Source organism: Oryctolagus cuniculus, chromosome 7 (genome assembly GCF_964237555.1).
Source record: "Oryctolagus cuniculus chromosome 7, mOryCun1.1, whole genome shotgun sequence".
NCBI lineage: Eukaryota > Metazoa > Chordata > Mammalia > Lagomorpha > Leporidae > Oryctolagus > Oryctolagus cuniculus.
The window spans coordinates 140,931,566-140,955,163 of record NC_091438.1 but is presented as its reverse complement, the minus strand read 5'-3'; the positions used below and the strand labels follow the sequence as shown (position 1 = coordinate 140,955,163).

General features: G+C 60.6%; 1 protein-coding gene across 3 annotated transcripts; it reads left to right on the top strand.

Annotated features, from left to right (window-relative positions):
* The first annotated feature begins 1,769 nt into the window (after window positions 1-1,769).
* On the top strand, window positions 1,770-23,207 carry SERINC2 (serine incorporator 2). Of its 3 annotated transcripts, XM_070078866.1 has the most exons (11): window positions 1,770-1,858; window positions 2,357-2,407; window positions 14,025-14,186; window positions 15,739-15,929; window positions 16,315-16,394; window positions 16,788-16,925; window positions 17,669-17,838; window positions 19,514-19,604; window positions 19,842-19,983; window positions 21,486-21,707; window positions 22,654-23,207. In XM_070078866.1, the coding sequence occupies exons 1-11, from the start codon at window positions 1,844-1,846 to the stop codon at window positions 22,787-22,789; spliced, it is 1,398 nt and encodes a 465-aa protein (XP_069934967.1). In that variant the 5' UTR covers window positions 1,770-1,843; the 3' UTR covers window positions 22,790-23,207. The 3 variants fall into 3 exon arrangements, with proteins under 3 accessions (XP_069934967.1, XP_069934968.1, XP_069934969.1); XM_070078867.1 differs by lacking the exons at window positions 1,770-1,858; window positions 2,357-2,407 and adding an exon at window positions 4,427-4,578; XM_070078868.1 differs by lacking the exons at window positions 1,770-1,858; window positions 2,357-2,407; window positions 14,025-14,186 and adding an exon at window positions 14,442-14,468.
* The last annotated feature ends 391 nt before the right edge of the window (window positions 23,208-23,598 follow it).

Here is a 23,598-nt window from a genome sequence, read left to right as displayed (position 1 = left end):
TCACAGTACTCTCCAGGACTAGACGCGCAGTCCACCCTGTGCACGTCATGGCAAAAAGCTGGAAGCATCCAGAAAGGTTGAAAGAATTGTGCAGCGAAACCCACCTGCTCACCCGCTGTGGTCTGCAATGAACATTTTGTACCATTGGCTCTATCACCTACCCGTCCCTCTCTCCAACCTTATCCCCCATCCATCCACCCTGACCCTACCCATCCCTTCCTTCTCCATCCATCAATCTTTCCATCCCTCGCTCTGTCCTTCCATCCGCCTCACTTTTTAAAAAAGATTTATTTATTTGAAAGGCAGAGTTACAGAGAGAGGGAGGAAGAGACAGAGTTATTCCATCTGTGGGTTCACTCCCCAAATGACTGCAATGGCTGGGGCTGAGCCAGTCCGAAGCAAAGAGCCTGGAACTCCACCTGGGTCTCCAATATGGGTGGTAGGGGCCCAAGCACTTGGGCCACCTTCTGCTACTTTCCCAGGCACATTAGCATGGAGCCAGATCAGAAGAACAGCAGCTGGGACTGGAACTGGCTCTCCTAAGGGGTGCTGGTGTCGCAGGCAGTGGTGGCTTAACCCACAATGCCGGTCCCCACGCATCTCATTTTTTTTTGGCTACATTTTTGAGGCTTATGAATAGAAGGCCTGTGCTAAATGACACTCTCTTTTCTTTTTCCCTTACAGTAACAGGGCCTGCTACACACACATGCACACACCCACGCATCTGCACATAAAACCCACACGTGTAGGTCCCACATGTGAATCAGTACAAGTCTGCATGTGTGTATGTAGCAAACACCACACAGCCACCTGTGCGCCCACACCCGCGCTCAGCCCCACTGCCCTAGCGTGTGTCCACAGCACACTCCTGATGTGTGTATGGGAATCCTCAGCCCCGTGACCCTTCGTGGGGTCTTGGCTGGGGCCTGGCTGTCTCCCCATCACCTCTCTGGCAAAGGCCAAGGGCTCCCTCAGCTCCCACCTTCACCCCTGTCTCCTCCCTCACCCCCATCTGTCTCCTTCTGGCCACTCCACGTGGGCAGAGACCACGTCAGCACCGCTCACCCGCACCCCACAGCGCACCCTCTCCAAGTGTTGGTTGAGAAAGGGCACAAAAGTAGCACAGAGGTGGGCACACTGGGCAGCCACACACGCCTCCAGCCAGGCACACACAAGCCCCTGTGCGTGTGCCCATGCTCAGACATGCAGCACTGGGGGCCTGTGGGTGCGTGAACACTCACTGTGCGGGAACACCTGTCTGCCTGTCTCTGTGTCACGCAGATGGAGTCACTTCCAGGGTCCTTTCCCAACCTTTGGACACTGAAGGCCACTGTGGGCTCATCTGCTGGCCTGTGAGGTCCAGGTGTGACCGGGGGCGCAGGACTCCTGGCTGACCCTGGGCAACTGGGCAGCACGGGGCGTGACTGATGTGTGAGTTCGTTAGCTTTGCGGAGTATCAATTTCCTTACCTGCTAAATGGGGCGATAGCTCCTGGCTTAAACCCATCTTCCAGGAGAAGCTCTTGGCAGGGTGATTGGAATGAGGTAAGCACTTAAGCCATGGTTGCTGTGGATCTTATTGCTGTGACCTCAGCCTTTGTCCAAAATTTCCATGCACCCTCTTGGAGTGTTATGCATCGGGAGAGCCTGGTGGCTGATGCCCATAGAAACGCCTCTCCCCAGAAGCTCCCCCAATCCCAAGCTCTCATTATCCTACATGCATATTCATGAGGTCTGGCCTCAGCCCCGCTCTGTAAATGAATCAGTAGCAGGAAGTGGAGGCCAGTGCAGAGAACAAGGCCCAGGGGACAGGAGGCTGGAATCCAGAGTGCATCTGAGTCCTCATGGATGGGAGGATGGTGAGAGGGCCTGGGCGAGAGTGGGGTGGGAGGTGTTGGGGCCGCGGGGCTCCAGGCAAGGGGATCTTCTATTGCATAGTTGAACACTGAGGCCTGATGCTGTCAGGTTAGAGACACTCTGGTGTGTGTGACCCTTGGGGTCCGGGAAGTTGGGTGAGCACCTGTGCTGAGTGACGGGCAGCTGGCCCTGGCATGTTCCCCTTGATGGACACCCGGCACTGGGTGGAAGAGCATGGGATTCTCAATCCCAACCCGCCAGGGAGGCTCAGAGAGGCTGGGTGACTTGCTAGGGTGACACAGCGGCTGTCTGTCACCTTCCTGCTGGGAGTGTGAGAGACAGAGTATTCTGGCCCCATGCAGGAGGTTCAAGACTGGGAGAAAGGTTGACAGGCTGGCCAAGGCATCAAGAAACGACACTTCCTTGTCCACTGCCTCATTTCGTCTCCTGGGTGGTCCCCTTAGATAGCAGGAGCAAAAATGACCCTCTCCATTCCGCAGATGAGAAGCGTGAGGCTGAAAGAAGATGAGTCAGCAGGACAAAGCGGCGTGGTGAGTTCTCCGTGGCGCGAGCTGTCCCCTCCACGTCAGGTGTGAGTGGGGTGGGAGCCCCGCTGGCCTCGGGCTGGGCAGGGGTGAGCCCAGGACCCTGGCAACATGTTGCCTCGCTCCCTAAGTTTCCGATTGACAAGCAGGGGGCTGGCTCACCATACACGGTCACACTGATCCCTCACGATTCCTCTTTCTCGGATGCTTCCAATCACAACCCTATTTCGGGGGGGGGGATCGGGTACGAGGGGTGAAGCACAGCCTCCTCTACCCCCAACTCAGGATGGCACAGGGCGGAGGAGGCTGTGACCAGAACACAGCTCTCCTTTGGGTCTCAGAACCAGAGGACAGGAAAAATGGGTCTTTGGGGCAGATGCATCAAAGGGAGCTAACCTTGGGATGGGAGGATTAGAGGGGGGCTGGCCCCAGAGTGGTCAGTGGCTTCCGGCATCTGTGACTGCAGGGTGGGAGGTGACCATGCAGGGGCTGTTTGGGGATCAGACTGTTGGTCACAGCAGAATAAGGAAACTAAGCTGTGGTAAAAAGTTCAGTATTCCTTCTGCAAGCACTTACTGCCCTACTGTGTGCCAGGCTCTGACCTGTGCCCAGGGCAGGGAGGGGCAGCCAGAGACGAATCAGGCAGTCCCAGGGCAGCTGAGAGTCCCCTAAGGGACTAGACTAGCGGGGTACAGAAGAGGACACAGACCAGATATTGATATTGATATTGTGACCTCTACTTGCCAAGAGAGACAGTAAGATACCAGGAACAAACGTTGGGGTCCAGGGATGGGGCCACACCTGTGGCTTTCCAGCTCTGCCCCTTTCGATCTGTGTGGCCTGGAGCCAGAGTGACAACCGTCACCATCACCATAGCCAGTGTTCACTATCCAGCATGCAGGTTACTTTTTTGTGCCTCAGTTTCTTCATCTGCAAATTGGGCTGGAGTGAGGAGTTAACCTACTTCCCAGGTCTCCGGGGGAGAGAGTCTGGCACACACCGGAGCTCCGCAGGGAGGCCCAGGTGGCCTTGGAAACAGAAGAAAAGCAGGAGTGGAATGATTCCCAGCGGGGTGGGGGCAGTGGGTGGAGTGACCCAGGGGTTCTGGAAGGAGAGTGAGGGAACAAGAGGACTCAGGGCTGGGCCTGACATGGGTACAGGTGTGGAGGAGGGGGAGTGTGGAACCGTCCTGGCATAATTCCTGGCAGAGCCTGGCGCCCTGTGACCCGCCCAACCATGCAGTCCAGCCGGACCTGTGGCCCCAGGGCCACTGTGAGGCATGCAGACTTCCTTCCCTAACATTATCCCGTCCGGAGTTGGGGAGCCGAGCGCTGGGGGGTGAAGAGAAAGGAGTTAAGTACACAGCTCTGCTCTGGGTCTCTCCCACCCACCCCTGAGATGGGGTAGGGGTCTAGGAATGTGACCTCCTCCGTGGGCATCCCTAGGGGTGCAAGAGCCTACAAGCAGGGGGTGGCCCTGGGGAGGCTGCTGGGAGTCTGTGGAGTTTGAAGAGAAGGTGGGTGGAGGAAGGGCAGGTTGAGTGTGAGGCTGGGGTCTCACAAGGGACAGGGGCAACACGCGGTTTGCGTCCATCAAGCACCTGCCAGTCCCGTAGGGCCCTCGGAGGTCCTCTGCCTTTACAGCTGGGAACTGAGCCTCAGAGAGAGGAAGCGACTTTCCGCGGGTTCTTTACCCAGTCGTCATCATTCAACACCCGTGTGCTGAGCAGAGGCTCCGCGCCCCGGCGGAGGGTCAACAGGGACCACCTCTTGCATTCTGCCTCCAGGTGTGGCAGAGTCTTGAGGTCGCACGGTAGCCAAACCCGGACTCACACCCAGGTCCCACTATGTCCAAAGCCGAGCCGGGGCCACAGTTGGGTCGTGTTGCGCGGCTAGTAGCGGCGGGAATCCCGGAAGCTCCTGCCTATACGGTCTTGCCCAGCGCACCTGCCCCAGGTGAGTCCAGGCAGGCCCCGAGCGCACTGCCGGAAAGTATCGAGCGGCTTCGGCAGGTGGGGCGGGGCCGGGGCCGGGGCGGGGCGGGGCGGGGCCGGGGCCGGGGAGGGGCCAAGCCCCGGCACCCAGAGCCCGACTAGATCCCGAGGCCCGAGGCCCGCGCCCCGCGCCCCGGCCGCCGCCATGGGGGCCTGCCTGGGAGCCTGCTCCCTGCTCAGCTGCGTGAGTCCCGGGCCAGCGCCCCGCGCCCCGCGCCTGCTGCTGCCTGCGCTCTTTTTCGAGCCGCTTCCTCCAAACTTGTGTTTCCCGGCCGGCGCCCGGCGCCCGGCTCTCTCGCCCTCGGGCCCCTCCGGCTCTGGGCTCCCCGCAGCCGCCCCGCTGGGGGCCGCCGGTGTCGCGCTCAGGTTGCCGCCGCGGGGGTGGGGAGTGGGTGCCCTGCCGAGCCCCGGCTCGCGACGGGGTAGGGGGAGCGCCGCGGGCCCCCTCCCTGCGAGCCCAACTTGGTGGGAGTGGTCCTCAGGGTGCGCCTCTCCCCGACCCCCACGCTCTTTGTGTGGCCGGCCGGGCCCGGGTCCCTGCCGCCGCTCGCCCCTCTGTCCCTCTTGCCGTCGGTCTGTCTGTCCCTGTCCTCTGGCTCAGTTCGTTTGTCCCTGTGATAGTCTTTGTCCGTCTCTCGCCTCCGCATGCTTCGCTGCCTGGCTGCACGGGTTCGGAATCTGTCCATCCGCGTCCTCGTATCTGCCTCCCTCAGGCGGGATCGCTAACTCCTGGACACTCGCCCCGCAAGCCCTGGACCCAGCCCCTGCGGGCCCCGGGCTGGCTGGGTGGGCTGGGGTGGGGAGGAAGCCCCCTGCCCGGCCCTCTCCTGCCGCCCTCGAGTGACAGGGTGGAGCCACCCGACCTGGGCCAAACTTAGAGTTGGGAGACCCGGGAATCCAGGGAGGTTTGGGTGTGCGCGGGAAGTGCCTGGTGGCCTGGGTTGGGGTCTGGGGGAGGGGCGGCCAGCGCCGTTTTGGGGCGGCAGCCAGCACAGGGGAGGGGCGCCAGCCAGACCCCTGCCGGAGGCCCCTCTCTTCCTTTCTCCCGGCCGCCCCTTTCCTCTCCTTCTTCCCCTCATTAAATCTGAGGTTCATTCAGGCAGCCCCTCCCCCTCGGCCCCACACAAAGAGGCTGGGGAGCCGCGAGGGGCGCCGGGCTGTGGAGGAGAGCTCGGGCCTTGCTTTCCTTTGTCCCCGACTTGTGGGCTAAGGAGGGGGCTTGGGCCAGAGCTGGGGGTCTGGGACTGACTTTCCAGAGGTTCTCTGAGAATGAGATGGACAGAGAGGATGTGGTGTGGGTCCAGGACCTGTTCTTGTCGTCTGCGGGCCTCCAACTCCCACCAGTGCAGTGTTCGTGTGTATGGGAGAGTGTGTGTGTGTGCAAGTGTGGATGTCAGTGTGTGTATGTGTGTGTGCGTGTTTATGAGTGTGTGTTTGTGTTTGTATGTGAGTATGTGTGTGTTTGCATGTGAGTATATGTGTGTTAGTGTGTTTGTGTGTGTGCATGTATGTTTGGATGTCAGTGCGTGTGAGTGTACGTTAGTGTGTGTATATGTGTGTTTGTATGTGAGTATATATATGTTAGTGTGTATGTGAGTATGTGTGTGTTTGTGCATGCTTGGATGTCAGTGTGTGTGAGTGTATATGTGAGTATATGTGTGTTAGTGTGTGTGAGTATGTTTGTGTGTTTGCATGTTGGGATGTCAGTGCGTGTATGTGTGTGTATGTGAATGTGTTTTTGTATGTGAGTATATGTGTGTTAGCATGTATGTTTGTATGTGAGTATGAGTGTGTGTGAGTGTGTGTTTACATATTTGGATGTCAGTGTGTGTATGTGAGTGTGTTAGTGTGTGTGTATGTGTTTGTGAGTTTGTGTATGTGAGTATTATGTGTTTGTGTGTATGTGAGTATGTGTGTGCTGGCATGTTTGGATGTCAGTGTACATGTGTGTTAGTGTGTATGTTTGTATGTGAGTATGTGTGTGTATGTGAGTATATGTGTGTTAGTGTGTGTATGTTTGTGTTTGTATGTAAGTATGTGTTTGTATGTATGTTTGTATGTGAGCATATGTGTGTTTGTATGTGAGTATATGTGTTAATGTGTGTTAGTGTGTGTGTTGGTGTGTGTGAGTGTGTGTGTGTACGCATTTGCAGAAGGAGGGACCGGGCCAGTGCCTGGATCCTCCCAGTCCAGTGAATTCGAGGTCTGGGCTGGTCTCCGCCCAGGAAGGGTTTGCTTCCTGGTGAGGAAGGGACAGCTGCCCACGGCAGACCAGGTTGTCACCGGCTTGCGCCTGGTTGAGGCCCAGGCCCTGCTGGGCTGGCCTGGGAGTAGGGGTGCTGAGAGCAGACCTGCCAAGCCCTGTGCCCTTGTGTCCCGTCTGTAAGATGGGAACGGTGACAGAGGCTCCCTCTCCATGCGGTGGTGCCTAGCGCAGCTGCGGGGTGCCGTGGGTGTGCACCATGGGTGCTGCCATTATCCAGGGAAGGAAGGTGGAGAACTCCCCTGGGAAAGAACACAAAGCCGCGTGTAGGTCTGAGTCATGGAGCCCTACCAGCCTGAGCCCAGGCGCCTCGATCAAGCACTCAGGTTACAGAGGAGGACACTGTAGCCCAGAGAGGTTAGCCAGCTTGTCTAAGGCTGCACAGCCAGGGACGGGGACTACACAGTCAGAGTTAGACCCTGGTTCCTGGTTCAGGCATCTGCTCGCACCCCCCCTCCCTCCCCACAGCCTGGCTGCCTGAGGGGGGAGGGGCGCCCCAGGATAGAGCTGAGAGGTCGCTTAGTGAGGGTCTGAGATCGACAAGCCACTGTCCACGTGGTGCCCTCTCCTGGGGGTCCTAAATGTGGACATCACCACGTGGGGCGCTGTGCCGAACCCCTACCCTGTGCTGTCGCTCTCATCTCCCTGCAGCCGTGTGACGTTGCCACCCCATTCACGGATGCCCATAGCAACAACAGATGCCCCAGACAGCGTCCCTACCGCAGGCCTAGCCCTGGGGCACAGAGCCGTGCGGGAGGCCGCACACTGCAGTAAGCAGTGTGGACCTCGCTCCATCCACTGCTTCTCTCGGAGATGTGCCATTTCACAGATGAAGAAACTGGATCAGAGAGGGCAGGCGATTGCCCAGTAGCCACACAGTGTGAAGTGTGGACCAACACCTCTGGGCACCAATAGCATCCAGTTTGAGTGAAGATTTGCCCCGCAGGCGTGAAGCTCTGAGGGGCTCTCAGGCGCCTGGGGGAGGGCTGTTTCTGGGTGCATGGGCTGCTGGGGAAGACATTTGTAGGCTGCCAGCAGTGACATGTTTGCATCTGCTCACTGGGACTCTTAGCATTTGTACGGGGCCAGAGGAGGGCCGGGGGCTGGGGGTCTGCAGGCAGGCCTGGCTTGGCCTCCTCTGCTCTGTGTGGCCCTGCACAGTCACTTTGCCCCCTCCTTGCCCGTGAAGTGGAGGGGACAAGGGCCCCTGCCCCCAGCCTGTTGTGAGGGTGAACCAGGGCCGAGAGAAGCGCAGCAGCGCGTGGAGCGTGGAGCGGGCGCTTGGTGGCCGCTCCATCAGCGCCCCAGGTGGAACATTGCTCAGGACCGCAGGCGAGGAAGTGGTGACGTCGGCGACACCCAGGGCTCCGAGCCGCGGTGCTGTCCTGTCCCAGGGCCCATTTTACAGATGAGGAAGCTGAATCCCACAGGGGGCAGGGAGAGAGGTAACTGAGGTCTTGGTGCCAATGGGCAGAGCCAGCATGAGAACCTGTGTTCTTGGCACCGCACCGGCCATCGGCAGGCCCCGAGGGGTCTCTCCTCGGCGTCGGATTCTTGCATGTGTGGCTCAGCCAGTGATGGAGCTGTTCATGCAGGCGTGTTTTGGTTTTCGCCTTTAGGTTGTGTGACGAAGCGTAGATAATATAAAATTGACACTTTTAACCCGTTTTTGTCTTCAAGGAGCTTATAGTTTATTTTAGGAGACACACATATTAAAAGTGACCTTGTGACACATTCTGCTCCCACCCTATCTGCCCCAAACGCATGGCGTCGTCCGCAGGAGTCCATCCTGCCGCCCAGGGTGCATGGTGATGGCTGCGGAACCCACTTTCTTCCCAGAACGCCAGTTTTCACCCAGATGGACAAAGAGCCCCGACTCCGCCCAGCCCCCGCGGTGCTGACCGCCACCCCCTGGGCCGTCTCCCCTCCGGCAGCCAAAGCCATCTTTCTCGCTGCCCGTCAGTGCCATTCCTCCTGTTACGCAATGACTCCCGGCTGCCTCCGGGATAAAGTCCAGGCTTCCTGGCCTGGGCTGCGGGGACCTTGGCCGTCACTTCCATTGCCGCCGGTGGCTTCCCTTGCCCAGCTGCCCAGGAAGTCACGTTCCTTCTCACCTGGCTCCCTGTCCTCACCTCGCTGACTTCCTGCTCTTTGAAAACTCTGCTCTCTTAGGCCGGCGCCGCGGCTCGCTAGGCTAATCCTCCACCTTGCGGCGCCGGCACACCAGGTTCTAGTCCCGGTTGGGGCGCCAGATTCTGTCCCGGTTGCCCCTCTTCCAGGCCAGCTCTCTGCTGTGGCCAGGGAGTGCAGTGGAGGATGGCCCAAGTGCTTGGGCCCTGCACCCCATGGGAGACCAGGAGAAGCTCCTGGCTCCTGGCTTCAGATCAGCGCGATGCGCCGGCCACAGCACGCTGGCCGCGGTGGCCACTGGAGGGTGAACCAACAGCAAAAGGAAGACCTTTCTCTCTGTCTCTCTCTCTCACTGTCCACTCTGCCTGTGGAAAAAAAAAAAAGAAAGAAAGAAAAAAAGAAAACTCTGCTCTCCTTTTAAAAACTGTGATGGAAGATACGGGCCTAAATGTGCCGTCGTCATAACTGTTCCTGGCATCAGGGGGACTCGCATGGCTGTGCAGGTGTCCCCCCCACCCCCCGGGCCCCAGCCACAACCCCGTCCGTCTCCTGCGCTCTCCCATCTCCCCAGACTGAAGCTTCCCTGAGGCAGTACATGCCCAGCCCCGTGCAGCCCTCGTGCGAGTTTCTCTCTGTGAACTTGGCCAGCGAGGTGTCTCCTGTGAGCGGAGTCGTACCGCGCTGGTCCTCTGTCCGGCGCATTGCACTCTACCTCATGTCCTTGGGGTTCGCCCGCGCTGCGCATGTGCGGGAACCCCCTCTCTTTTGCAGGCTTGGTAATATTCGGCGGCTCGTGGGGACCGCATTTGGTTTATCTGTTCAGCCTGCAGTGGGTATTTGGTCGCCGCGGAAAATACCGCTGTGGACGCGGCTGTGAAATGTCCCTTGGAGTCCCCGTTTCCTGTTCTTTTGGTCACATTTCAGGAAGTGAAGTGCCAGTTTGTTAGAACAGCTCCCTTAGCTGTGCCACCCAGTGCCCCACATTCCTGGCCCTGGGCACCACCAGGGGAGAGTGGTGCCCACTCAGTGACACCTGTTCACACCCCGCCAAAGTACTCAGGGCCCCGGAGCCGGCCAGCCTGCCCCAGGAGGGAGTGAGATGCATGTCGCTGGCTGAGTGCAAGCCACAGAGGTCGGCCAGCTTCTGTCTGGCTGATTCCTCGCTGGAAAACCACTGGGTTGGTTGCTTGCCAAGGAACCTTGCAGCTTTAAGATGCTGAGAGGCAGGGCTGCTTAGATTCTGAGTTCTCTCCTCCACGCACCCATGCCTACGATTCCACCACTGCCAGGTTCTGATGCCTTTCCCTGGCTGCCGTTCCCGAGAGAAGTGGGGTGAGATCTTAGGGCAGGGACAGTGGGAGGGTCTGCCCTGGCCCGTCACGCTGCGTCACCAGCCTCAGGCCGGGTCGCTCTGCAGCCTGGCCACTTTCCCCTGCTATGCCCCCGTGCCACCCCATGGAGTAAACGGCCCCCACCTGCCCCAGGGGTTGGACACTTACATCACTCACAGTTCCTTGAGACTCTCTCAAGCTCACGAAACCTAAGGCTTTGTGCCTATTTTAGTATTTTTTCTTTCTTTAAAATTGAAAAAAAGTGTAAAAGTAGCACCGTGCTGATGGGCACTGGGCTGTTCTCAATGTCTCCTGTCGTTTTCCTGCGACAAACAGGGTCCCAGGGGGCCTGTGTGTGCGTATGTGTGCGCGCACGTGCGCGCGTGCGTTCACATGGGAGGCGTGCACCTGTGCCCGCCCCTGCCCCTGGGGCTGGGATTTCTGTAGGAAGGACTCGGAGAAGCCACTCCAGAGATGATGAAGGGATCCCAGGGCATGAGCCTTCCCAGGGTGCTCTGGGGCTGGTGCCTGCTTCTGCGCTGGTCTCTCTGCGGTTGATCCCTAAGAACCAGAGTGGAGCGGAGGCCCAGCCCCCTGGAAGTGGGGCAGCTTCTCCTGTGTCTGCAGTGGAGACGGGAGCACGGCAGGCTCAGGGCCCCGGGACAGCTGGGCACCTGCTTGCTGGGTTCAGCGCCTCTCGGGCTCCCTGTGTTTTCAGCTAAGGGAGACTGCGTGAGTGAGGCCGTGGGCTGGGGGCAGTGTGGCTCTGTGGCAGAGCCCGGCCTTAGTGCACACAGTGCCCAGTAGGCTCACTTGCTCTGTGACCTTTGGGTGGCCCCTGACTCAGTCTCCCCATTTGTAGTTGAGAAGCGAATCAGCGCCTGCCACTGTGCCTGGAACTAAGTAGGATTTCGCAAATGGCGGCTGGGATCTCAGGGCTGTTATCAATTGGCTGTGTGACATCTGGTCAGCTTCATTTTAAAAACATTTTATTCATTTCTTTTGTAAGGCATGGGGGGGGGCAGAGAGAGAGAGAGGTCATTCATCCGTTGGTTTACCTCCTAAATGGCCACAGCAGCCACGGCTGGGCCAGGAGAGCTGGGAGCCAGGAATTCCATCTGGGTCTGCCCGTGGGTGCAGGAACCGAGTACTTTAGGCCATCCTCTGCTGCCTTCCCAGGTGCATTAGCAGGGAGCTGGACTGGAAGCTGAGCAGCCAGTACCTGAACCTCCTGTCACAAGCAGCCTCTCTCTCTCTCTTTTTTAAATTTATTTATTTATTTATTTGAAAGAGTTACAGAGAGAGAGAGAGAGAGAGAGAGAGAGAGAGAGAGGTCTTCCATCTGCTGGTTCATTCCCTTCCCAATTGGCCGTAATGACTGGAGCTGTGCTGCTCCGAAGCCAGGAGTCAGGAGCTTCCTCCTGGTCTCCCATGCAGGTGCAGAGCCCCAAGGTCTTGGACTATCTTCTGCTGCTTTCCCAGGCCATAGCAGAGAGCTGGATTGGAAGTGGAGCAGCCGGGACTCGAACTGGTGTCCATATGGGATGCCACAGTGCCGGCCTCACAAGCAGCCTCCTAATTGCTGTTCCTAACGCCTGCCCCTCAGCCCCTCTGCCAGGCTTGTTAACCTCTCTGGTCTCAGTTTCCATACTAAATAGAGTAAGAGTAAGAACCTGCTCTGTCTGATAACCAGAATGTTCTTTATGGCTTTTGCTTCTCCCTTCAGCCCGCCCCTCACAGAAGACCTCCACAGTTGGGAGGCAGGGCTTGAAGTGGCGGCGGCAAGATGTTACCAGAAGTTCGGAGGGGCGGGCGTTGTGGGCCAGCGGGTTAAGCTTGGCATGCCTGCATCCCAAATGAGCACCGGTTCGAGTCCTGGCCACTTCACTGCTCAGGTGCCTAGGAAGCAGCAGACGAGGGCTCACGTGCCTGGGTCCCTGCCAGTCACATGGGAGACCCGGATGGAGTTCTGGGCTCCTGGCTTCGACTAGGCCCAGCCCTGGCTGTTGGGGGCGTTTGGGGAGTGAACCAGTGGATGGAAGATTTCAGTCTGTCAGTCTGTCTCTCTGCCTTTCAAGTAGATGAAAACAAACATGGGGGGGGGCGGATATTGAGGGAGGCGGACTGTTCTGATTTGGACCATGAGAATTTCATTCCTCTCTGAGCATTCATTTAGCATCCGTGTTGTACCAGACCTTGCGGGTGAGAGGACCATGGAGAAGACAGCATTTCCAGTCTGGGGAGACGTAAGAGGAGGTGGGAAGGCGGAGCAGTGCAGGAAATGGGGGAGGGGGTCTCAGGGGAGCAGCAGCTCTCCCCAACGCCCATCGTACAGCTTTGTGCCTCCGGTGGCTGCCATTACTCATAGGAGGAACACCTTGGTCCTGTGCCGCCGCCCAGCCCTGCAGGGTGTGGCCGTGCCAGCTCACCAGGCTGCCGCCACGGGCCGCCTCCCCTTTGCTCCAGCGCCCAGCTCCGGTGTCCCAGGGCCGCCTCCGCTTGCACCGCGCCTGCCCTCTCAGCTTCGGTGCACTTCACCAGGAAGGGCCGCCCTGCCCCCGCCCCCCTCACCCCCGTGGAAAGTGGGCGTCCGTGGGCCTCGCGGCGCAGCGTCCATCTGGCGTCTGGTGCCACCTGCGGGACTTTTTTGTGCCGTCTTTCCCGTCATGGGGGCTGAGGCTGTTTGGGAAGAGAGCCGCCGAGGGCCGGATGGGTCTGGAAGGGGGGCCTGTGGGCCGGGGTCCCCGAGCCCTGAGCTTCCTCTGGGTCCCAGCTGTGGACCGGGTGGCGTAGCCAGCTGCTCGAAGATCTCAGCCGGCCAAGGCGGGACGCCTGACAGCCGCGTGGGCTAGACCGCCACCTGCTGTCCAAAGGTGGTATAGTCCTAGAGCAGGAAAGGGCCGCTCACGGTGCAGTCCACCCATCCAATCCACGTTTATTATGCGCTGGCTGCTTTTTGAGGTCTTAACATGTGTCACACTGCGCCACACGCTTGGCACTCACTTAACAGAGAGTCCCTGAGCTCCTGGGTGCCAGGCACTGTTCGGTGTCTGGGAACAGCTTCCCAGTGAGCACAGCAGGGAAGACCTCGTGTGCCCGGGGGGAGTAGTGGAAACCACTGAACTCTAAACCTCTGCAGGTGCTCCTGGTCTGGTGGGCCAGGGACACGGGGCCAGCAAGAGCTCCTGCTTCAGGCCCACCACCGCCGCCTGTGGTCCCCGTCTTACAGAGCAGGAAGCTGAGGTTCAGAGAGGCCAAGTGAGTTGTTCAAGGCCACCTAGGGGATCGGTGGCAGCATTGTCCTGAGCTCCTAAAAAGATTTATGTGTTTACTTATTTATTTGACAGGCAGAGCGACACAGAGAGAGAGAGAGATATCTTCCATCTGCTGGTTTCCTCCCCCAAATACCTATAACCAGTCGGGGCTGGACCAGGCTGAAACCAGGAGCCCAGAGCTCCATCCAGGCCTCCCACGGGGCTGCAGGGGCCCAAGCACTTGGGCCATCCTCCGCTAACTTCCCAGGTGCATTAGCAAATGGAGCAGCCGGGAGTCGAACCGCTGCTCCGATGTGGGATGCCGGCATCACAATATATATATATATATATATAAGCCACTTTCTCTTCTCTTAAATAAGAAACCATGTGACTCCAGCGCCCTCTCTCCAAAGCCGCGTCTCCTGGGGAGGGATCCGGCTTTGAACCCAGTTTCTGTTGCTTAGGCTCGCGCCGACCTCTGTGGCAGTCTCCGCGGCTCGGCCCCCTCGGCCTCGTGCTCGGGCTGCGGGGTCACCCAGGGAAGAGTGTCCCGCCTGGCTCAGGGCAGACGTGGAGCCGGCGGGGGGTGGTGCGTGCCGTACACCCGGCCGGGGCGGGGAGCGGCGCAGTGACAGACCCTCCCGGTTCACAGGCGTCCTGCCTCTGCGGCTCTGCCCCCTGCATCCTGTGCAGCTGCTGCCCCTCCAGCCGCAACTCCACCGTGAGCCGCCTGCTCTTCACCGGCTTCCTCTTCCTGGGGGTGCTGGTGTGCATCATCATGCTGAGCCCCGGCGTGGAGAGTCAGCTCCACAAGGTGAGGGGCGTGGCCGGGACGGGGCACGAGGAGAGGGCTTCGCAAGGTGAGGGGGCGGGACGGGGCCGGGGCGGGGCGGGGCGGCGTGGAGAGTCAGCTCCACAAGGTGAGGGGCGGGGCCGGGGCGGGGCGGGGCCGGGGTGGAGCGTCAGCTCCACAAGGTGAGGGGCGTGGCCGGGGCGGGGCGGGAGGAGAGAGAGCTCCACAAGGTGAGGGGGCGGGGCCGGGCCGGGGCCGGGGCCAGGGGCGGGGTGGGGCGGCGTGGAGAGTCAGCTCCACAAGGTGAGGGGCGTGGCCGGGGCCGGGGTGGGGCGGGGCCGGGGTGGAGAGTCCGCTCCATAAGGTGAGGGGGCAGGGCCCGGGGCGGGGCCGGGGGCAGGGCGGAGAGTCAGCTCCACGAGGTGAGTGGCCAGGGGCGGGGCGGGGCGAGCTGCCCGGCCTCCAGTGGGAGGGACTCCAGAGGGAGGTGACAGCTGCTCCAGAACTGGGGTTGCAGTTAATGAAGAAGAGGTGCCAGGGTGTTGGGTGCCCCAGAGATCTCAGGGTGGAACTGAGTTGGGGCTGGACAAAGCGACAGAGAGTAAGAGCGCGCGCTGGCTTCCACCTGCTGGTTCACTCTCCAAATGTCTGCAGTGGCCAAGATGGGTCAGGGTGAACCCAGGAGCTGGAACTCGGTCCAGGCAGGGAATCAGCTGCTTGAGCCATCACCTGCTGCCTCCCAGGGCGCACCTGAGCAGGAAGCTGGAATAGGAAGGGGAGCCAGAATTCATGAACCCAGGTGCTCAGTGCTGCACTATATGCCTGCCCCACCGCATGGGAAGTTTTGTTTCTCTTAAGCCATGATCCTCTTGGATTTTTTAAAAATATTTCTTTAGTTTTACTTAAAAGGTAGAGTGATGATGGTGGTGGGAGGAGATCTCCCATCTGCTAGTTCACTCCCCAAAGCCAGGAGCCAGGGACACCATCCGGGTCTCCCACTTGGGCCATCCTCTGCTGCCTTCCCAGGTGCATTAGCAGGGAGCTGGATGGGACACAAAACGGCACCCAGATGGGATGCAGGTGTCCCGAGCGGCTGTGCCACAGTGCCCACCCAGCCCCATTGCCCCAGACGCCAGCCCCGGGGACGCTCCTTTGATGCTCAGGCCCAGTTTGGAGCTCCTGGTCCTTCTCACGGCCCAGTAGGGCAGCCGGCGGTACCTCTCTCACTGTAGTGCAAGCGAGCAAGCGTGAGCCCCTGGGGAGTTTGCAGAGAGGCAGATTCTCACCCCCGCCCGCAGTGGGGCTCAGCTCCGAGGGAGGGGCCCGCAAGCCTCTCTCCCTCCCTTGCATCTCCACAGCTCTGGAGTCTGTGGGGTGGAGGCAGAACCTTTGGGACTCCTGGCTCGGACTGAGGCCCTGGGGCTCACGTGACGCTGGGGCCGCAGGGAGCCACACAGGAGCCCAGAGCTGGGTGGGCGTGGAGCTGGAGGCAGGAGGCCTGGCCCTGCGCATGCCCAGAGCCCGCGGGGATGGGGGGGGTGGGGCCATCCAGCTGCCCTGTCTGTCTCCACAGCTGCCCTGGGTGTGCGAGGATGGCACCGAGACCCCCGTGGTCCTGCAGGGCCACATCGACTGTGGCTCCCTGCTCGGCCACCGCGCCGTCTACCGCATGTGCTTCGCCACGGCCGCCTTCTTCTTCCTTTTCACGCTTCTCATGATCTGCGTGCGCAGCAGCAGGGACCCCCGAGCTGCCATCCAGAACGGGTGAGGCTTCCGTTCCCAGACCCTGCCCGCAGACCCAGGAGCCGCCGGAGCTTTGAGGCCACAGCACATCTAGTTCAACCCGTTTCTCAGATGGGAAAATAAGGTTCAGAAAGTGCACGCACACACCTAAGGCCACACGGCACGTCAGTGACACCTTAGTTGGCTAGAACCCTGGCGCCCCCTCTCTCCCCGGCTGGTGCTTCCCCCTGCCCCTCCGGGTATTTCCTGGGCCAGGACAGACTCCCAGTGCCTCCCACACCATCGGGAAGCCCCCGCCTTCGCCTCTCTGGGTGTCGGCTTGGGGGAGGGGCTCTGGGCCAGGCTTTGTCTGGTTTTCCGTGTCCCTCCCCCGACTCAGCCTCTATCTCCCCATCTCCCATCATAGGTTTTGGTTCTTTAAGCTCCTGGTCCTCGTGGGTATCACCGTGGGTGCCTTCTACATCCCTGATGGCTCCTTCTCCAACAGTAGGCTGGGGGGGTGGGGGTGTGTGTGGCAGCTGTGGGAGGGGGCGGGGCCTCAGGTGGGAGGGTCCCTTGGGGGTTGCTCTTTGCTCTGGCACAGACCCCAGGCTGCTGGCTACATCCTGATCCCCCTGCATGGGAGAGCGCTCTGGTGCCCGGGTCATGGCCTAGGGCAGCTTGGGTGGTCCTGAGCCAGCCCCTGCCATGCTGTGTGCCCTCCTGTGCCTGCCTGCAGGCTCCCTGAGGCCAGGGACTCTGCTCTGTGCCCCCAGTGCTGGGGTGGCTGTGAGCGGGAGCCCAGGGCAGGGTCCCACCTAAGGACCTCCAGGGGCTGCGGCTCCCACCCACGCGGGGTCCTCCTTGCCTCACTGCCCTTCCCGCCCCCCCCCCCCCCAGTCTGGTTCTACTTCGGCGTTGTGGGCTCCTTCCTCTTCATCCTCATCCAGCTGATCCTGTTCATCGACTTCGCGCACTCCTGGAACCAGCGGTGGCTGGGCAAGGCCGAGGAGTGCGACTCCCGCGCCTGGTACGCAGGTCAGTACCATCCACGGGGGGGGGGCGGGATCGGGGGGTCCCTGCAGTGCCAGAAAGCCTGAAGCAGAATGATCCAGGGCAGATGGGGTGGGAGGCAGGAAGGGGGCTGCGGATCCTGGGCCAGCTTTGGGGATGCGAGGACAGCTGAGCCGAAGAGGGTTCAGTGGTCCCTGTGGGATGGAGCACACACAGCCCAGAGCGACCTCGGCTGAGGCCCGGGCCCCACAAACCCTGGGACGGAGTGAGCGCTTGCCCGGGCCTCGACCTTCTGCTGCAGGGAACAAGGCTTCCTGGAGGCCGCCTGGGAGTAGTGCAGCCTCCATCCCTCTAAGGACTTGTGGGCCCCCTGGGGGTGGCTCTGGCCTCCACCGCTCTTGGAACTCGTGGGCTCCCTGTGGGTGGTATGGCCTCCACCCCTCTTGGGACTCGTGGACCTCCACCCCTCTCAGGACTCGTGGGCCCCCTGGGGGTGGCTCTGGCCTCCACCCCTCTTGTAACTCGTGGGCCCCTGTGGGTGGTGTGGCCTCCACCCCTCTCAGGACTCGTGGGCTCCCTGGCGCAGGGCGGGCAGGCCCGCAGCTGGCCACCACGTCCAGACTCCGCTGGGTGCTTGCACCTGTTGCCCTTGTTGTCAGGAGCAGGTGCGGGGGCAGGTGCGAGCCGAGGGCGAGGGTGCCGACACCTCTGACTGGGGAGGGGGGCCCTGTGCCCCTGACCCGGCCTCCACCGCCTCTCCGGCCCAGGCCTCTTCTTCTTCACCTTCCTCTTCTACACGCTGTCCATCGCCGCCGTGACGCTGCTCTTCATCTACTACACCCACCCTGACGGCTGCTACGAGGGCAAGGCCTTCGTAGGCCTCAACCTCGTCCTCTGTGTCTCTGTGTCCATTGTCGCCGTCCTGCCCAAGGTCCAGGTGAGCCCCTTGGCTGGGGGACTCTGGGCCGGGGGGCTGTCACAAACTCACAAAGCCTTGGGCCAAGTGTAGGGCTCCCAGGCTGGCGTCCCCAGGTGAGAATCTCGGCATTCACACCTACATGCTGGGTGTCCTTGGAAAAGTGCCTTACCCTCTCTGTGCTATCTCTCCTCAAGGGAAAACTGGAGATAATAGCTGCTGGTATTTGGCGTTACCCTCAGAAGTGAGATCCTTTTCCTGAGCTCTTAGAGCGGTGCCAGCGTCTGGCTATCCCCCCACATCAGCTCTTCCTGTTGTTATCGTTTTTATGTTAACGTCAGGCAGTTACTGAGCAGTGATTCCTACGTGCTCGCGCGGTGTTGGAGGATTCAATGCCAGTTCCAAATCCCAGGCCATCTGAAACAACGGGGGGTCCCCCAAAGTCATTGGGGGCCCCCAAAGTCATCTTTTGTTCCTGACTTCAGTTAGGGGCCCCAGGCATTCCACAGGTAGCTAAGGTAATCTTTAGAGGTCGTTAGCATAAACACAGGGACTCTCCCTTCTGGTCAGAGCCTTCGTTTCCCAGTAAGAAGGCTGAAGCCCAGAGAGCGTGATGCCTCTGTCCTGGGCCACACAGCAGTTGGTGTTCAGATACTCCTTGAGCTCCTACCGTGTTCCGGCGTCCAGCCGCGGGGGGGGGGGGGGGGTCATCAGGCAGCCAGCGGTTCCTGGCGTCTGTCCTGTCGTTTGGTCCTCAGGCCATTATTGTTCCCACTTGACAGACGAGGAGATGGAGGCTTGGAGGAGTAGAGAGACTTAGCCAAGGTCACAGGGCTCGGGAGCAGTGGAGGTGGGAGCTCTGCTCTCGGTCCACGGCCTGGACTCCCGTGTCTGAGTGCAGGTGTAGCCTGGGGCGGGGTGGGCGTGGGGGGAGAGATGTGTTTCCTGTGGCCAATGACTCGGTGCCACACACTGGGGGAGTGACAATGGAGGTGCGAGGTCAAGGGGTCAAGTCTGCCGTGGCCTTGCTGGCAGAGACCCACGGTGGCACAGGGAGTCACGTGTGTGTGTGTGTGTGTGTGTGTGGCATTTCCTGGTCTCGGTCCTGGGGGCTCCACCCCTGGGGACCTTGTCTCATCTTCATCCCCTGCTCTGACCGCCGGTGTGGATTTGGTGTCCACCCGCTTAACATGACTCAGTGGGGTTTAGGCGTCAGCACACGAGGCCCCGGCACCCCACTCAAACACAGCCCCGTGTGGCCAGAGCTCCGGATGGGAAGTGCTGCTTGGGGCATGGGGGAGCGCAGGTAGCTGGCGGGGCGGGGCCTCGCTGTGTGGTGTGGGGAAGAGGGGAAGGCACTGCAGGTGCCAAGGGCCTGCGGCCGGCTGAGAGGAGGCTTCCAGGGCTGGAGCACAGGTTACAGGGAGGGGCGTGGCGGCGAAGGCAGAGCCAGGCTGGGACTAGAGGCTGCTGGGAAAGGGCTGTGCACAGGGGCGGCAGGAGCCCGGCACTCCGAGAGGGGCGTTGAGAGAAGGTGGAATTAGGACCCTCTGTTTGGGTGGTGAGCAGGGTGCTGGGTGACCTGGTGGGCACGTTCTCCCTGAGCGGAGTGGGGAGGGGTGCCCAGTCTCCTGGTTGGGTGCCAGTGGCCGTCCCTGGTGTGCCAGGTGTCTCACTGATGAACGGTTTTTGTCAGGATGCCCAGCCCAACTCGGGACTGCTGCAGGCCTCGGTGGTCACGCTCTACACCATGTTCGTCACCTGGTCAGCCCTATCCAACGTCCCTGGTGAGTGTGGGCCCCTGCCCGAAACACCTGCCCTTCCCCGCCCCCACGGGGCTAGCCCTACTGCAGCCTTGCTGGGCTCGGTCCTCCTGGGAGGGGCAGCCTCTCTGTTCCCGGAGCTCTCTCTGCTGTTTTGCCTGCCGTGGGCTGGTGCTGGGTTGGCTCTGCTGAGCCTCAGGGCCACCTGGCTCCCCAGGCCCAGGCTGTGTGTGCTGAGGGCCCCTGTGCTCCCGTCCTCAGACCAGAAGTGCAACCCGCACCTGCTGATCAGCTACGACAATGAGACGGTGCTGGCGGGCCCCGAGGGCTACGAGACCCAGTGGTGGGACGCCCCAAGCATCGTGGGCCTCGTTGTCTTCATCCTGTGTACCCTCTTCATCAGGTGCTGGGGTGGTGGTGGGGTGCTCTCTGGGGAGGGGGGGACGTGCAGTCCCTGCGCTGTGCTGGTGGGGAAACCGAGTCACTCAGCGGGCACACCAAGGGTGGGCAGCAGCAGAGGTGGGCTGGGCCCTGCACACCAGGCAGCTGTGGGGTCAGGAAGAGCCTAGACAGGGGCCCGTGGGGCCAGGCTATGGTCCTCACTGCTGTGAGCCTTGGGGTAAATGAATTAACCTTTCTGAGCCTCAAGACACAGAAGGAGAGAGAGAGAGAATCTTCCATCTGCTGCTTCACTCCCCAAGTGGCTGCAACAACTGGGGCTGGGCCAGGGTGAACCCAGGAGCCTGGAGCTTCATCTGGGTCTCCCACATGGGTGGCAGGGACCCGAGAGCTTGCTGCCTACCCAGGCACGTTAGCAGGAAGCCGGACTGGAAGCAGAGCAGACAGGACTCCAACTGGCGGTCTGGCATGAGATAAGGGCGTCCCAAGCAGGGGCTTAACCTGCTGTGTCACTACACCCTCCCCACAGCAACATTTTTTAAGGAAATTTATCTATTTTCATTTTATTTGACAGGCAGAGAGAGAGAGAGAGAGAGAGAGATTTCTTCCTTCTGCTTTCTTGTTCACTCCTCAAATGCCCATAGCAGCCAGAGCTGGGCCAGGCCAAAGCCAGGAGCCAGGGACTCAGTCTGGGCCTCCCATGTAGGTTTTGGGGGCCCAAGTACTTGAGCCATCACCTGCTGCTCCCAGGATGTGTCTTCCTGGGCTAGGAAGTGGAGCGGGACTTGAACCTGGACACTCCGATATGGGCTGCAGGCAGTGTGTTAACGGCTGCACCAAGCACCACCCAACACATGGATGTTTTTAAAAGGGGCATTTTAGCAAGTTCCTGTCAGTGTGGACTCTGGCCAGATGCCTGCCTTTGAACCTGGCGTTGCCGCTTACTAGCCGTGTGATCTTGGGCGACTTGCTTAGCTTCCCTGTGCCTCAGTTTCCACATCTGAAAAACAAGGATAAAAGGGTACCCTCCTCACTGGCTTGTCGATGGTTAAAACGTCTAAACCACTGAGACAGGAACTTGGCAATGGGCGGTACCCGGTGGGTGTTTGATGCTGCCAATCCCCGTAGACTGACACGGCTCTTTCATGGGGGTCTGTGGGTCACGGTGCTGGGCATGGGGACCTTGCACATGGAGTCTGCACCCTTGTAGGCTGCTCCCCGGGGTGCATCCCAAGCACTTTCTATCATTGTTCCATCTACACCCTCCAACCCCCGCAGCCTCAACAGACAGGACGGTTACCCTTGATTTCACAGATGCACCATAGGAGGCTCAGAGAGGCTAAGTGTCCCGCTCAAGGTCCCACAGGAGGGAAGGGTACATTGGCCTCCGAGGCTCTGGGACCATCTGTGTCCAGCGTTACGGCTCGGGGGCCCCCCGCCGCTCTCAGCCGCCCACCTGGGCAGCAGTGGCTCTGACCGCCCACCTCCTCGCCCCCGCCCCCGCAGCGTGCGCTCCTCGGACCACAGGCAGGTGAACACCCTGATGCAGACGGAGGAGTGCCCGGCCATGCTGGAGGCTGCGCAGCAGGAGCAGCAGCAGCAGGCCGCCTGCGAGCACCGAGCCTTCGACAACGAGCAGGACGGCGTCACCTACAGCTACTCCTTCTTCCACTTCTGCCTGCTGCTGGCCTCCCTGCACATCATGATGACGCTCACCAACTGGTACAGGTGCGCACCCCTCCCCCCACACACCACGTGGTCCTGACGCCTGCCTGGGGGGCGGGGTCTGCCCGGTGCCCCTTCCCAGCCCAGTCTCCCTGCCAGCGCTCGCTCCACCCCTCCGGAGGATGACTGAGAGGTGGAGCGCCGGCCGGAGGCGGGGCTGGAGCTGAGTGGGGCCACGGTGTACGAATCAGGGGCAGGTCTCAGGCCAGCTTTGGGATTCAGGATTTCAGGGTTAGGATTAGGGTGCGGAGGGCAGAATCAAAGTCAGAAAATCAAGAACAACAGTCATGAGGTTTGAGATGGGGGCCGTGTAGAATCATAGATGTTACATCACTCAGGACCGTGGGAAGCAATAGTGTAGTGTGCACACACACACACCACAACACACCGTGTTTACACACATGCACATACCACACACGCCACATTCACACATATGTCACATCCACACACATGCACATGTGCACACATGTATGCCCACCCCACACTCACACACATGAGTGCACACACACACACGCACACACACATGCACACACCCCACATTCTCCTGCCCCGGAGCTGGATCACTTGGTTAGCGTTGGAGTCGGGAGGCCATGAAGTCAGGATTGAAATGACAAGGTTAAGAACAAAAATCCAGGGAATGAGTTCAGAGGCCAGGAATCAGTTACAGGTTCAAGGGTCAGAGGTCAGGAGTGCTGTCAGAAGCTCCAGGGCCCTAGTGTGAGGTCACAGAAGTAGGATTGCAAGGTTAGGGACCAGGAGTCAGGTGACAATTTCAAAGTCTGAAACAGGTCAAGATTGGAATTTAGGTCAGGGTCAGATCAGTGGTGTGTCTGGGCTCACCAAATGTCAGCAGTGTTGGGGACAGGGGCTGGCGTCACGGGTCCTAACCCGGGCACAGGACCGGGCACAAGCTGCGGGCCAGGCTCATGGCGTGGCCGGTGTGTTGCAGCCCCAGTGAGGCCCGGAAGATGGTCAGCACGTGGACCGCCGTGTGGGTGAAGATCTGTGCCAGCTGGGCGGGGCTGTTCCTCTACCTGTGGACGCTGGTGGCGCCCCTGCTTCTGCCCAACCGTGACTTCAGCTGAGGCAGCCCTCCGCAGGCTGCCAGCCAGTGCCTCGGGGCTCAGCGACAGCAGCCAGGCTGAGCCCCAGCCCTGCCCCTCCTCCGGGACTGCCCCCGCCCGGACCCCCATTCTGGTGCCTTCAGGGTCAGAGAGGCTTTCGCCCCAGCCTCCGGCCACCCCGACCTCCTCACCTCCTCTTTTCCCTGCCCCTGGTCACGTCCACCTGCTTGTTCTCAGGCCCCCCACCACAGGGACTGAGGGAGAGCTGCTCAGAGAGCAAGGGGCACTTGGAGCCCCCTCACCAGTGCCCACCCTGAGGCCCCACCCACCTCCGACAGCCACCATGGTCCCATGATGTGGGGGGGCCTACCACGTTCCCCGGCCACATGTGCCTTATCTAGTTTCTGAGACTGCCCAATAAACAAGCCAGCGGCACGCCTCCCAGGCTCTGCGTCTGCCACCAGTGGGGGTGGGGCACAGCATGCCAGGGCCGTGGAGGCCATGGGGGACTCGGGAGGGAAGGCAGGCCAGGGCTCTGGGGGAGGCAGCCTGGAGGTCAGAAAAGGGGAGCCTGAAGGCTGGGGACCAGCAGGGACCCATCACAGGGGTGTAGAGGAAGAGGGGTGATGCAGGGGGCTGCAGTCTAGCCTCTGGACTCTGCCACCAGTGCCCGTCCGAGGTCCTGCCCACCCCCACGCTCCCCCTGAGGAACTCGGCACCACCCTCCCCTTCCTGCTATGCCTGCCTTGGGCCAGGGGCCCTGGGGAGGGCAGAGTTTCAATCAAGCCCCAGGCCACAGGGCCCCATTCCAGTCACCAAACTGGTCAGAT